Raw genomic sequence first — 15,070 nt, 5'->3', positions numbered from 1 at the left:
CACACCTAACCATTTTGTTGCACGGGAACTTCTAATCCAAAGTAGACAGATGTCTGACAGACTCATCATTAAAGCCAAAGCCGTGCTTTTCTGGTGCAAATAAATCTGAGCTCCTGGGGGAGGTTCATTAATTTCAGAGCCATTTAATCATCTGCTTCGTGATGGTTCTATTTTACTTTTATTGATTGATCTGGAAAATTTTGAATCATTTTCAACAGATTTCCTCTGAATCCTTCGGCTACTAAAGAATAGTTTCTATTTTACCAACTAGCTGTTGGCAATTCCGTATCTCTTTCCTCATTCCTTTCTTTCAAACCAAAATATGCCCTCTTGCAGTTAGGAGAAAAAAAAAAAATCCATTTTTCCCTTCAGCTGCCAAAGTGAAATTTTAAAGTGTTTTTAAAATGTGATTTCTATATTAAATAATTTGGAATCTGTCTTTAAAGTGCAAAATACTTTATTTCCTTTATACTAAAAATATCTTTATGAAATTGATTTTATTTTTTTCTCTCTCAACTGCAAGCTATATATTTATAATTCCAAAAATTCACCTTTCCTTTAAGAGGTGTTAGGTAGCTATAGGTAAGTTGAGTCGATATATTCAAGGTTTAGAGCTTTTACAGATGTTTTCCAAACGAAAAGAGAACCTCTGCTCTTGAAAACGCCCGGATTTTTTCCTTCAACGTTAGACACAAATGGCATTGAATGTCCCCTTTCACAGGAGCTCATTACCATGATGCTGTTGGTGGATGTCGATCAGCGATTTTCAGCCGTGCAGGTCCTCGAACATCCCTGGGTTAATGTAAGTAACTTTCTCCCTTCCCTGTATTTACTCCGAACATTCCTTTCTCAAATTGCAGCTTTCCTAATGACGTTGCCTCCTTTTTAAAGTGTTGTGTTTGTGTCTGTTCCTCTCTCTCAAACATGCCAGAACAGTTACAGGATCTCAGCCTTGTTCCACTAGGGCCTCTGATGTATCTGTGCTGACATGTGTTCTCACGGTCCCTTGCACAGAGCATTTCATTTGATTCAGACGGGACTGCCTTCTACCGGGGAACTGCATCCTATGGTCCAGATTAGGGCTGCATCCATCAATAATACAGAGCAGATTTTCTGAGTCAGTGCTGCTTTTGCATCATTTCTACCGAACATACCAGTGACCCAAGGGTCCCCGCATCAGTGTTGGAGCTCTCCAGTGCAGCACTTCTCAAACTTGCCTGTGCTCACAAGTCATGTGGTGGGGGGGTGGGGGGAGGCTTATTAAAGTGCAGATTGTAATGTAGTAGATGTGAGGCTCTGAGTTTCTAAAAGCTCCCAGATGCTGCTGCTGCAATCTGAGTACAAGGTCTGATGAAATTTCTTTAGCTATGAAAGGATTCTCCAGAGCAGAGTCATTATTTTTTGACTCTCTCTCTCTATAACTGATTGAAAAGATTTGTTTTGAATAACAATAATAATAAACCTTAGGGTGCTTAGCTTATAGTGTCTGCCCAGGACCATTTACGTACCTCACATACATTAACTGATAACCCAGGAGCTGTTGGAACCCCTGCTGGCATGTGTGGAAGTTCCATACCTGGGTCTAATGGTTCTTGCTACCAGAATAGAAGACAGACATAGATTTGGATATAGGTACAGACATGGGACAGGTATAATATCGTTAGCTCATTGGTATGAATTTTGCCAGCTGCTTCGAGGGATCTGGCTGTAAGATGAAGGCAACAAAATGTTCCGCTTCTCTGAATTATCACTTCGGTGATAAGTCAAGTGTATTTTCCCCAGATAACTAATGACTGAGGATGAAGTGTGATTAAAAGCAGTGTTGAGACAGACTGCATCTGAGGTGACAAGAGCTTGGGATCTTGTTCACGTTCTGCCACTTGACGCCCATGGTCCTAGGTTCCAGCACTTTACACGCCTGAACCTGGTTCCTCCCACCCCACTTGGAGGTTTTTATATATATATATATACACACATACATATGACAGGAGAATATACAGGAATGCGAGCGTGTATAGGTATACAGCTAAGGTTTGTTAAATATTTTTACACAGCAGAGCTTCCCAACTGGTGTACAGATGTGTGAAGATATTAATCCCCGCGGCCCTTGGGATAGTCAGGCAGGGCTGCCAGAGTCCAGGAGCTGTCACCTCCAACCTTACAGCCTTTGCATTTACCCTACGGTGCTGAACAAGAGTTACCCTTTTCTATGGAGTTGGAAGGGTTAGGAAGCATCTCATGTAAGCCTAATAATAAGCCTACAAGAGAAGCAGGGTGGGTATTATTGTACCCATTTTACAAATGGAAAGACCGAGGCTGTGAAGGATGACTCTTCCAAAGTAGCTGTGCTTATGGTTGAGCCAGAATTTGCAGGCAGGCACCTCAAGCCCATTTCCTTTAAAGTCCCGTGCACCACACTGCATCACCCTCTCTCTGTTATACATGGAAGCACTGTGAATAGTGCAGAAGAGTGCACTATATGTACACCAGCATCGTTATAATGATCGTTCATACAAGGTCGCAGTCTTTCCAAAGTAACTTACCTGGGTCGTGGTGCCTCTCCCTTAGACGTGCAGGGTGGAAGAGGCACAGGCCAGCTGCAGGCTCTCCTAGTGGCAGCAGCTGGTTTGGACTGATCTACATGCTGATTAAAAGTCCACGGTCCACAAACTGTCAAATTGCATGTTAGCGCTGGAAACACTGAGAGTGTGGCCACACAGAATACAGTGGAAAATCCGAATTTGAAACACGGCCTTTGAAGGCTCACAAAGAGCCGTGGAGGAGAGAGATTACAAATAGCCATTTTAGATTTTGAAATACATTTTCATCAGAGGACACCCCCTGTCGGGCCTGCTCTCCAGGAGCTCCGTCTGATACAACAGTCACATGGCAGTGAGAGAAGAGCCACCCCAGCTGGCCTGTGTGGGGAGGGCGCCCTGAGAGGCTTCCCAGTGGAGGAGATGCCAGAGCTTCTTCCTGGAGGAGGCTGGGAAGAGATGTCCTGCAGAGCCAGCTCAGGCAGGATATGGATATTTGCTATAAGATAACTTTGTGAATGTGAGCACATTTGTCTATACACGTGAGAGGCCTGGGGTGTTATTGGAAACAAAATAATCCCTTACCCTGATTCCAGACCAAATGACCCTATATCAATATATTCCAACTCAGTTGGGTAGAGACACAAAATTAAGACGACTTCTGGCTGTTGCCTTTGAAAAATTAGGTTGTTCATTTTCCTAGGGCAGTGTATACATGTCTCAGCGGTAACTTTCTTCCTTCTCAACCTGCTTTGTGCACATGGTCCCACTTCGCTGACAATTAGGTTCCACAGCTCCCTCTGGACCTTGGACTTCTGCTGTCATTTTAGTTTTCCCTCTCAGATTCCCTAAAAACATTTTCTAAGAGCAAGGATAACATTTAAGGCATTGTCTAGGAGATTAAAAAATTTTAAAAACCCTTTAATATAATTATAACAGACCTTAGATTCTAAGGGGAAAAAAGATAGCAATTTTGGCAAAAAACTTAACATATAAAGTGATTGCTTAACTTTTGAAATTACATAGTAAATAACTAAGTTAGAAAATTGATTATTTTCTTTATCTCAAAATAACAAATGAAAAAAATATGTATATAAGCATTCACAACCAGCATTTAGTGTTTGTTGAGGTCTCCGAGTGCAATAAATGAACAACCCAGCAATCAAAATAAATAAATTAGGGATGTAAAAGGAAGCCCATTTAACAAGACAGGTTGCATTTGGCAATCAAATTATATCTGATCACTGCAGAGGGTGCTACCTAAGGGGGGGAAAGTAATAATAAGTGTATGAGCCCTAAGGAAGTCGTCAGAAAGCTCCTCCCACGTTCCCATTTGTCCTAATTTTCTCTTATCGCATAAACGATGCCCTTTTCACCTGGCGCACTTGGAACTGAAAAGGCAGTCTCGTGAAACAGAGAGCAGAGCGCAAGGGCAAGAGAATAGAAAAATCTAGTCAGCAAAAGTCACTTGCTTTAACCTTACTCCAGGTGCTTCCTCTAGGCCCCCATTTATTTTTTATACACTCTGAGTGCCCTTTGGTGTCCTGGCCCTCTGCTCTGTTATCGGAAGAGCCATGAGTGAGGCCTCTCGGTGGATGGTTCTAACCCGCCAGAGGACAAAGGCCGCATCAGCGTGTACGGCCAGGTGTCTGGGAGAGGGATGCAGACCCCCGGAAGGAGCGCCAGCTCACCTTGGGTAACCTTGGGACAGTCATTTCACGCCTTTGAACCTGTTTTTCTGTCTGTGAAATGGGAGATAAGAGAATCAACTTCTCAGGTTATGAGGATAGAGAGAGGATTTTATATCTGAAAGTCCTGAGCAGACAGTCTTAAGTGCTCATACGCTGTAGGTACTTGGTAAATATTTGGTGAATTTGAGTCTGAGGAAGGCCGAAACTCCATCATCTGTAGCTACGAGCTGATGAAATGGAAACTGTGATCAACACTGGCGTGTGAGAAACTTGATTAAGGTGGAAGCCCCTCATCCAAAAAAATGATCCTGTTTGTGTGCTCCGAACTCCACGTAGCTAATGTGACGAACAGCTTGTTGCGTTCTCGTGTCACAGCCATCTCTTAAGGTAGCTGCAAAGCACCAACAGGAATTTCCCTAGCTAAATTTATTTACCTTATTGCTCATATAGTGGAGAACCATATGATTTAGGCTCATATCATATGAGAGTGGGATAGGCAGTAATAATATATCTGGATCATTCCAGGGATTCGGGAGAAGGTTGAGTCACTTTCTCCCCAAATGCTATTTTGTTGTTAGAAAATGCAGGTTAGTGATTAAGTTCATAAGCTTAAATGACAGTTCCAAAGTTTTTGTTTTTTTTTTTTGCTGTGTAATTAGGATGAAATTATCAGCAGTCTATTTCAAATAGATTACTATTATTGGATTTTTATTTTCAAAGTTCTGACCTACCTTATCCCATTGTTATTCTCCTCATACCATCTGTGTTTTACCTTCAATTTTTTTCCTGATGAGGAAAATGAGGCTTAAAGAAGTCTCTAGCACGAAGCTCAGTGGGGTCTCTAGCATGAGGTCCGATGCCTGGGTTTTGCCTCTAGAGATTCTGATCCTGATCTGCACTAGCATCTAGGCATTGGGAATTTTAAAAGCTCCCAGGTGACTATAATGTGAGACCAATATAGAGAACCTCTGTCCTACTGGAAAGGACTGGTTTAAGTTAAATAAGTCAAGTGTAGTTACTTAGCTGGTGCAAGACTTACTGTCATCTTCCTGGCCTTTAAATTTTATTTTACCTCCTTTTTCTCACGTACCTCTTTTGAAAAGATACTGCTAAGCCAGGATATTCAACAAGAAATAAAGAACCCGAGGAAGAAGAAAAAACAAGAGCCTAGATAATATGTTTTTTATTCTGTGCTCATAAAAATCAGTGCTACCCATACAAAAATATATAAGCATTCCTCTAACTGTTGTTAGAAATTAAGAGAACCCCCAATGATACTGTAATAATAAATAAAACCACCTATCTGTATGTACAACTTATAAATAAAGTTGTAAATGATGACATGGAATTCCACTTTCCATTTGGGCATCTTACCCTCTCCTTTCTCTAAGGTGGATCTTAATTTACTTCACATTTTCTCCCCGAGAGCAGAGTGAATTGTAGACATAAAGGATACATAGGGCCAAGCTAAGAGATTCAGAAATCCTGGGATGTTGCACAACTGGGGAAGGTTAACAAGAGTCGAGGGGGCACACTCTGGCCTGTGAAATGGACCCGCTACTGGAGAGTATGCTAATGTACCTGGGACTGTTTAAAACGAAGTCGGGATATCCTGGTAGTGAATATCAGACTGCTCAAGACTGCCATGCTTCCCATAAATTTACAGCTATTATTACTACTAGAGTCTGGCAATGAGTAGACTGAAAACCAGATCCATGATTCAAAAACAAAACTCCATGAAGGGAGGAGGGTTTTCTAAAGCATGACCCCTGGAATGGTTTCCTGGAGGAAAGAGAGGAAATCACTTTGCCGAATGACTTCACAACCGAGCCCCCCAGCCCTCCTGACGGCTCCTCCCCAACATCCGCTAGAGGAGTGGAGACCAGGAGGCTAGGTCTCCTCCAGACAGCTGGGAGGGTTCATTTTCCATTTTGCAAACTAGTTTTGTTCTTGTCAGTTGCAACGCTCTGCCAAGGAGTGCATGGGGATTTCTAAATCAAAAACCGCTAACAAACCACAACCAGCCCGCGTCAAACTTCAGAAACTACTCCCGGAGACTCCACACCAGAATGTACGGTAATAATACGAGAACTATTTGTAGCCTACTGCCAGGTTTGTCACGTTTGGAAAATTCATAGCACATTTTTGGCACATAATCTCTTCACAATAGTGGCAATGAAGATGTATATATAAAAATGTACGCTTTTAATGGCCCTATTTATTTTATTGATGCAAGATAGTAAGTTAGCTAAATCTCCATCATCAATCTGGATGCCTCAGGTACAGCTTAGGGCCCTGCTAAGCCAGTTGCTTGTCTTTTAATCCAGTTATGCTCAAAGCCTTCAAAATTGTTAGAAACTGCAGATTTTTTAGTTGCTGGTGTGTGTGTGTCTGTGTGTCTGTGTGTCTGTGTGTCTGTGTGTGCACACTCGTGTATATGTGTTTTACCTTCTCTGGTGGAGGCACCTTAATTCATTGGGAAAAAAAATCCTGAAATGTTTTAAGATTTATGCAGTCAAAAGCATCCCTGGCAACTTGTAAGGATTGTTTCACTACTTTCATTGCTTCAACATGAACTAATAACCCATGGGAAGCTAAAACCTTCACTAGAATTTAAAGCTGGAGGCCTGAACCCCCAGGCCCCAGCATCTGAAAGAGTTGCTAGGAGTCTGACAGGAGATTAGGGCCAGGACAGAGCTGGGAAATGGTAACAGAGTCCATCGTGAGGTTGGTGAGAGAGCCAGCTTTTAGCTGGAAGACTGGCAGGAAAAAAAAACAGCCAGGTAAAGGGGAATTTCTGGCAAAGATGGCAGTGGTGGGGGTGTGAGGAGATGGGACTGCAGTAAGGGCTGATTCTCCCTCAGCAAGTTAAGTAGAGGCTGCTCCGATGGGGTCCCTACTGTTTGTTTCCTCCGTATCTGCCCTCATTCCGTCACAGGCCCACACTGTGACCCAGGGCACCTTCCTGTCACCCTGTGTCAGCCAGGCCTTCTGGCACTGCCTGCTCCGCAGAGGATTCCAGAGCCCCGGCCCTCATGGGCCACGTTCCCGTATCCCAGATGAGTGGATGCCCAGCATCTCCTGGGCAGAGAAGTCCCTAATTTCTAACTACATTCCTGTGGCCCCAGAAGTGCTCAGCATCCCTTTTACTGACCTCTCTCCAGATGCTTCCCAGGCTCCCTTAAAGCCCTGTCCAAATATTCTGTTTCTTTCAGCCCCTAATTCAGCCCTCCTTACCATCGTGTGACTTTCATCGTGGAAAAGATGACTCATTGCGTCCTTCCATTTCACAATTCTGGACCTCTTTTAGTAACCAATGCCCCTGATGCCCTTGACAGTGCAATGCAGTGTGGTGGGAAGACCACAGAGTTCCAACCTGTTTCAGGCCTGACTCAGCCAGTTTCTAGCCCTGTGACCTTAAGCAAATTTTTTAACCTTGCAGAGCCTCAGTTTGCTCATCTTCAAAATGGGACTAACAGTGCATGTTGTAGAAGGTAATCTGAGGACTAAGGAGATCGTATATGTAACTTGTTAGCCACATAATGGTTATCTCATGTCACCTTCCTCTCCGTGCATTTGTCTTTTAACTCTGCTTCTCTCCTTACCCTTTTCTCTCCTTACTATTTTATAATCTAAAGCTCATACAAATTGCTTTGCCTTGCGTAGCCTGGAACTCTATTAAGAGATGACTAGAAGTACCTGTATAATTTGGGGAGTGAGGCCCAATTTGGCACCACTGTATCCGGCTGCCCCCTTTCCTTCAGGCAGGACCCCAAATTATGCCCGAGATATGACACTGAAAGGCACATCAGTTCGTCCCTTGTCAAATGTTTAACTCCTCCCCAAAGTCTAATTTAGATTCCAAGGGCTGTTGTTTCATACACCATTAAAAAAAAAAAAAGTGTTTTACATACACCATTGAATTCACCCTTGTGTTTAAAACTCTAGACTGTATAATCCTAATTCTCTGTGGTTGTCCTGCAACTTCTCTTTCACTTGTAGAGTCGGGAAGTGAATAGAGGGTGGGCCTTCACACTTCCTGCACTTACACCCCTCTTACTTTTTTAAATGTTTTAAATTTTTATTTATTTATTTATTTATTTTTGGCTGTGTTGGGTCTTTGTTGCTGCGCGCGGGCTTTCTCTAGTTGCGGTGAGCAGGGGCTACTCTTCGTTGCGGTGCGCAGGCTTCTCATGGCGGTGGCTTCTCTTGTTGCGGAGCACGGGCTCTAGGTGCATAGGCTTCAGTAGTTGTGGCTCGCAGGCCCTAGAGTGCAAGCTCAGTAGTTGTGGCACATGGCTTAGTTGCTCTGCGGCATGTGGGATCTTCCCGGACCAGGGGATGAACCTGTGTCCCCTGCATTGGCAGGCGGGTTCTTAACCACCGCGCCACCCCTCTTATTAAAGAGTACTGCTTTATTCCTAATTGAGACCAAGGCTTCCAGCTCCAGATGTTCTGGGAACTCATCTGTGGCCAGTTCTCTCCTGCTCTTTCAGCTTTCTCGCCATCACTCTCCCATGGAAACTCTTAACTAGAGGTGGAATGGTTGACTCATTGTTTGGCAAACATGCCTTGTGGCTTCCCACTCAGGCACATCTGTGCACCAACATCACCTCCCCCCTCTCTACCTGTCAGTGCACTCCCACCATCAAGGACCTCCTGGAATCCCGTATTCCTCATGAAGTTTGCGCTAACTGAAAACACGTCCTCTCTCCTCTGAAGTCCTGTGTTTCTAGCTGACCCATGTGGCACACTGCCTGGTAACAGGTCTTTCTTATCTTATTGGTCTGTTTTACTGTTTGACGTGGGGTGTGCAAACTTTGTCTCCCAGTTAGCCCGCGAGGGTCTGGCAGACAGCAATCATTTCTTCTCCCCACCCCGCCATCCCCAATGCAGCCCTGCATATAGTAGGTACTTCAGTTGACCCTGTTTCCATTCCGAATATCATCCCACTGGTACCCTAATTGACCTTCATTTTCTGTTTCCACAATTTTTAAAAAAAATTTTTGAATACACTCTGCATCATTGGAAAGCCTCCTTCTTCTAGATTTGGTTTCAGATGTGACTCAATAAGCATAATAATTGTTCCTTCTTCTAGCCATTAATAAATCAGCCCAAGAATATCATAAATTGAGCATCCACTGTATGCAGGGCACTGAGCCAAGTGCTTATATTAAAGATTACAGAAAACATGGAAGATGTGGTACAAAAGGGCAAGAGTTCATTTATATATATATATATAAACATGTGTATAAGTTTTTTATATATATACACACACACACACAATCACCTAACACCAAAAAGAATGTAAATAGTGCAAATATATATAATGAAAAAAGCATTAGGAGTTTATAGAAGAACAATTTTAATGGATTGTGCTTAATAGGCGGAAAATGTTTTGGAACGGGTGATTTGGACCCAAGTTTGGAAGAAAAAGAGGGACCACAGGGTCCATAAGAGCAAAGCCCATGAGTATTTTTGGCCACTGTTATTTCCCCATCAGTTACTGTAGTGCCTGGTCCAGCCAAATGCTGAAAAAAAGAGTAAATCCCATATGGAGAGACCAGGTTATGTAAAAGAGCAAAGCATGCTGTGCTTGGAAAGCAGCAAATTTATTTTCTTGGGTGGAGCCAAGAAATTCCATGCAAAGTCATGGAGAGGAAGGAGAGAAAGAAAATGATGAATGGCATTGAAGTCTTGCCAGGAATTTTGGTTTAAATAGATAGTAACAAACAATTATTCATTCATTCACTCAGTCCACAAATTTTATTAAGCATCTACTATGTGCCAAAGTACATGCTAAGACCCGGGGATTCTGTAGTGAACAAAACACACTCTCTGTCTTCAAGGATCATGCAGTCTCTTCATCACACACTAGTAAGTGGTGTTACATACTTATAACTCCGATTCTTGTTATTCTAACAGTATTTAGCAAAGGAGAGAAATCTGTCCAGTCTCCGTCATAGATGGCTCAGGCAGAGAGCAGAAGCCTTAGTTAAAATGAGCTCCAATGCAGAATATGTCATAATAACAGATGATAATGAAGGCAGCAAGGAGGATTTAAAACTTAAGGAAGAACTTTCCACCTGGAAGGTTGTGTGGGATTATAGAATGGATGATCGAGTAGCTGTGGCACCAGCTTGAGTTTATTTACGGGCTCCTGCCTGAGCCCAGGTCCGTCAGTTTCCCTTGGCTTTGGGTCGGTATGATGGGCTAAGAGGATAAAACTTTTGGGTTAGAAAAAAAAATGTTTAGATTGATTTTTTTTTTTTTTTTGGTTGTCCAGATTAACTTGCTCTTTGACATATGTCTCTAGAGCGATGGCTGAAATCAATTTTATTAGACACCAAAAACAGAAGTAAAATTTTTTATTTAGGGACAAAGTCAGAGGGTAAGAAGACACAGCAAATTAATTTTAGAGCAAATGTGGAAATGAAGGAGCCCTTGAAGCAGTACTTGCTACGACAGTGTTTAATGAGAGGACATTGGTTGGTTTCTTCCTGAAATGTTATGAATTTTAAGATTACTGCCTGTTACTAGAATATCTTGGCCTCATTTTCTATTTATCTCATTTTTTTCTTCTACTCCTTTTTTTAAATTTTTTATTTTTTTTTTCCAGGATGACGGCCTCCCAGAAAATGAACATCAGCTGTCAGTAGCAGGAAAGATAAAGAAGCATTTCAACACAGGACCGAAACCGAATAGCACAGCAGCTGGAGTTTCTGTCATAGCAGTAAGCATCTGAAATATCTACCTATAACTTTTTCAAAGCACTCCCTCTAAGAGACGGGCATTACTCAGGAGATTCCACCCAGAGACAGCAGAATGGGTCATTTCTTTAGACAGCTCGACCATTTAAAGCACTGGGGGAGGTCTGGGGCTTATATATATGATGTGTTTTTGCCGATCATCTCCCTGGGAGTCACATCATTATCCAACACCTCCAGGGTGCCTTGCAGTATATATTAATTTCATGATTTATTTGTTAAAGCAGAAAACCTCCCCCACATTGGACTCTGTGCCAATGCAAACTTCTGGGCTCTGAGAAAAAGAGTTCCTAGTGTCCTTTTGCCAGGACCTGGCAGGGGAGGGGAGGGGAGCTGAAAGAGAGGACATGGCAGAGAGAGATTGGAACACTATAGATCTTTGTACAAGCCGTAAACGAAAGCCAAAAACGTGGCAGGACGCTTACCCAGCGAGATTTTCAGTGAAACTGAATTGCTGTGAACACCCAAAGAAATCAGGATTTCTTGCTCCTTAGAAATTTCTGTTTTCAAAGCGGAGAGTCTTTTACCATTTTGTTGATGTGGCTGCAGGAGAATTTTTTTTTTTTCTGTTCCATACATGCAGACATACACTACATGCAATTTGATAGCAGCTCTAGGCAAAGATTAAATTGGGCCGAGAAATAATGAAACCTCATACTTCCCAGTGTCATATTCTAGAGTAAATATATTCAAGTCCCAGATTACTTGAGTTTTAAATAATTTCCTCTTTTTTTCAGAGTACATACATTTTTACAGCATATTCAATGTGAAATCACTTGAGCTGTTTTTCCTTTTTAAAACAAAGAACTTAGACACTATGATCTAGAATTTTTATAAGTATTTATGCTCCTAAACATACATCATGCTCGTCAGCAATACTGAATATTTAACTACTTCCATGGGTGTTTTTCTTTTCTTTCTCTTTTTCTTTTTTGGTGGTGCTAGAACTCCAGGTAAAGCAAAAGATAACTAAGTGACCTATTTGATACAACCAATCCCAGATCTGGGTTACTAAATTATTTAGTAGGAGTTTCCAGAATTGGCAGGTGGCACGAATGCATGCATATACTTTTCTGGGCTAGTTGCATTTCATGTTTTTTGATTGAACCCTTTCGGCAGGGAGTTACGCAAGTATGAGTTACTGGCTCAGGAGCACACTGACAGCGCTAAATAGAATACATGCTCTTTCCCCATGCTCCTCAGCGCTCCTGGGGATTTAACATTGCAAGTTGTTCTCCTGGCCCTCTCTCTCTCTTTAGTTCTTTCTAAGGAAATTCAGTGTAGAAGCGCAGTGTCCTTCCTCTCTTCAGCGATCGTCAGCATTCTTTGTTATCAGCTAATATTCAATCAGTAATTTTTTGAAAGTAACAATCTCATGGTGCTTCTCAGGGAAACCAGACATTCTATCCTCTGTTTTCATCATTCATGTAAGACACAAGTATATTGCAAAATGTTTGTTTCCACAATTTTCTTTTGGAATGGACTGCCAGCACACTTGTCTATGAAAAGAACTGCTTTTCTGCTCCTGCTGAGGGCTTACAACTGCTAGAGAGGGTGCTTTTTCCACCTCTGTCATTTTGGGTTTTGTTTCGTTTTTCGTGGTCTTTTAGTTTAACTAGTCTTTGGTTAGTTTGCCTTGGTTGCTCAAGAATGCTTTGTTCACGGTATTCTGGGAGACTTGTAATGACTGAGAGCAGGAACTTCAGGGTAACTCTCCAATGAACAGACAACACAGATGGGAGGGGAAATGCTACTTGAAGCAAACCTGGATAAATTTTGAAACCTAATCCACGTGAGTTTATTAAAACATCAGCTAAGTAGATCTCCAAAAAAACCTTCAGTTAGTATTTGAAGATTAAAGGTCCAACTGATTTTTTTTTTTTCTATGACTGGACCATTTTGAATGCAATTTAATATCAGTTTCTCAGTTCATCACTAATATGTTTCCGTGGAGACTGTATGTACCAACTGGTTAATATAAATTGTAAAATGGGCTGTGTGATGCTGAGTTGTGCATTAGTTGCAAGCTTATTTAATCTCTTTATCCACTACAAAGTTGTGAAAAAAATCAACTTAACTCAGGCTCAAAATAATTGACATTTTGGAGAAATATCTGAAAAAGTGCCTTGTCAGTTCGAATGTTGCGCAGTTCACATGTTGACCACTATCAATAGTTCAGACATGAAAGAGAATATGGCTGTAAATTTCAGGGGTTATTTCAGGAGAAGCTGGCCGGCCATAATATATGCATTTATGCATCTTCTCCAGAATGCTTTTCCCTCATAAATGTCCACACCCTCCATAAGAACCTGGGGTAGGTCACGAGGTGCAGGGCAGGGCTGGGAGTTAGAAACGAGCCAGGTTGGCTGCCTTTGTTAATTAACTTTCAAAATAGCCCTGGATGAGTCAATGTATACCTCATAACCATGTTCCCATTCTTAAAGTGCACAGAATTAGACTCAGGGGACCATCACAAGATAAAGGAGCCCTGGCATTAAATAATATCCCCAACTCAAGCTAAAGTATAATTGCAAAGGAACAGTCTTCTGCTGTGAGACAGAATGTGAGAGGTTGAAGGAATAGCTTTCATAAATGGTGCATTCTCTAAAGATCGTTTGACAATTTAATAATGGAATATAATTGATTCACCCACATGATAGAAATTTCTGTAATTAATATAATACTATTATGACTTCTATTTGATAGACATAGGAAAGAAACCTGATTTCAGCATAGATTTCATGCAGACAGAATTTTTTCCCATGGGCATGAATGCTTTCCCCAGAGGCTATCAAATGATGTATTTTATTTTAAACTGCCTCTATTATAGGAGTGCTTTTTCGTAAATTATATACACCCTTTAAAATTAAAATATATATATACTGTTTAGAACAGAGTATCAGCTTGTTTTTTTCAGAAAATCAGCAATTAAATCATTGGTCTTTAACCGGTAGTTCTCTTTCCTTAGTTAGAAACCTCACTATCTGCTTATAAAAGAATTCATGACACTTCTTCTTTCTCGGAATGACAAAGGAGAAAAGAGCATACTGTCATAACAAACAGACTCTGTTTATGACATGAGTGTAGTTTAACATGCATTCGTGGTTCTGAACCTTAATGTTTTCTGTTCGTGTTGTCATTTTTTTCTTCTCTTCCTCCCACCCCCTACATTATTAAGATCAAAGAGAGGACAAATGATAACTTTATATTAAGGTCCTCGAGTTGGCTGGGAGAGTAATTACCAGCTGGAGGCTCACGGGCATCATAGAGCCCTTCTCGAAGGAGAAAAGGTATCTGACATTTAGGTCAGGTGACATGATTAGGTGGAAACCCATTGCTGTCCTTATAACTACAACAGTCTGCGTCCATTGTTCCTCCACTGCCTTTCCCAGTGGTCGGGGGATTAAAACCAAACCAAACCAAACCAAAGAAACCCAGAACAGAGCAGAGAAAGGGAAACAAAAGGTTATTAAAATGCAATTTATAGACATAAAATGGAATTAGAGATGACATTTTAACGGCAGACTTCTTGAGAGCCGAGGGATGGGAGGGAGGCATTATTAGATTTGCTCAGCTTGATGAAGAACCGATGACTCAGATGTCACTTCCAATTTATTTTTCCTCATTTAATGCTGTTTATTATTTTAACCAACAATTTTCCTAATGCTTTTGAGTTCTTCTTTTGCATTTTGGTCGTGCAAATAGAGCATTTCAGTCTAATTGAACAAATCCATACTAATCAATGTGCAAATAATTGTGATAGTGGGAAGCTTCCTTCTAAAGCGAGAGGCCTCTGCACTGGGGCATTCCCAAATGCGGAGTTATGGGGCACTTTGCCTGTAGATGGCAGTAAAGAGCCAGTTACTGAGTAGCCATCCCTGGGCTGAAACAGAAACGCAGGCCTTCATCTTCCTAACAGCAAGTGTACTTCAATTTTTTTTCGAAATAAAACGAACTGTACATTTTTAAAAAGATTAAAATCTCACATTGCTGTTCCATGAACACTGGGATAGCCTAGTTTATAATCAGAATACCGAATCTTCTGAGCAGTTTTTAGTTTGAACAAGTGCCCCGG

General features: G+C 41.6%; 1 protein-coding gene across 3 annotated transcripts in view; it reads left to right on the top strand.

Annotated features, from left to right (window-relative positions):
* The window catches only part of DCLK1 (doublecortin like kinase 1), a 335,075-nt gene that overhangs the window by 306,249 nt on the left and 13,756 nt on the right, over nucleotides 1-15,070 (top strand). For all 3 annotated transcript variants that reach the window (XM_065895852.1, XM_065895851.1, XM_065895853.1), the window contains exons 14-15: nucleotides 722-802; nucleotides 10,848-10,961. In XM_065895852.1, the coding sequence (XP_065751924.1) occupies nucleotides 722-802; nucleotides 10,848-10,961 (195 nt within the window). The remainder of the gene's footprint in view (nucleotides 1-721; nucleotides 803-10,847; nucleotides 10,962-15,070) is intronic.

Source organism: Phocoena phocoena, chromosome 18 (assembly GCF_963924675.1).
Source record: "Phocoena phocoena chromosome 18, mPhoPho1.1, whole genome shotgun sequence".
NCBI classification, from domain to species: Eukaryota; Metazoa; Chordata; class Mammalia; order Artiodactyla; family Phocoenidae; genus Phocoena; species Phocoena phocoena.
This window is presented reverse-complemented; position numbering and strand designations above follow the sequence as displayed.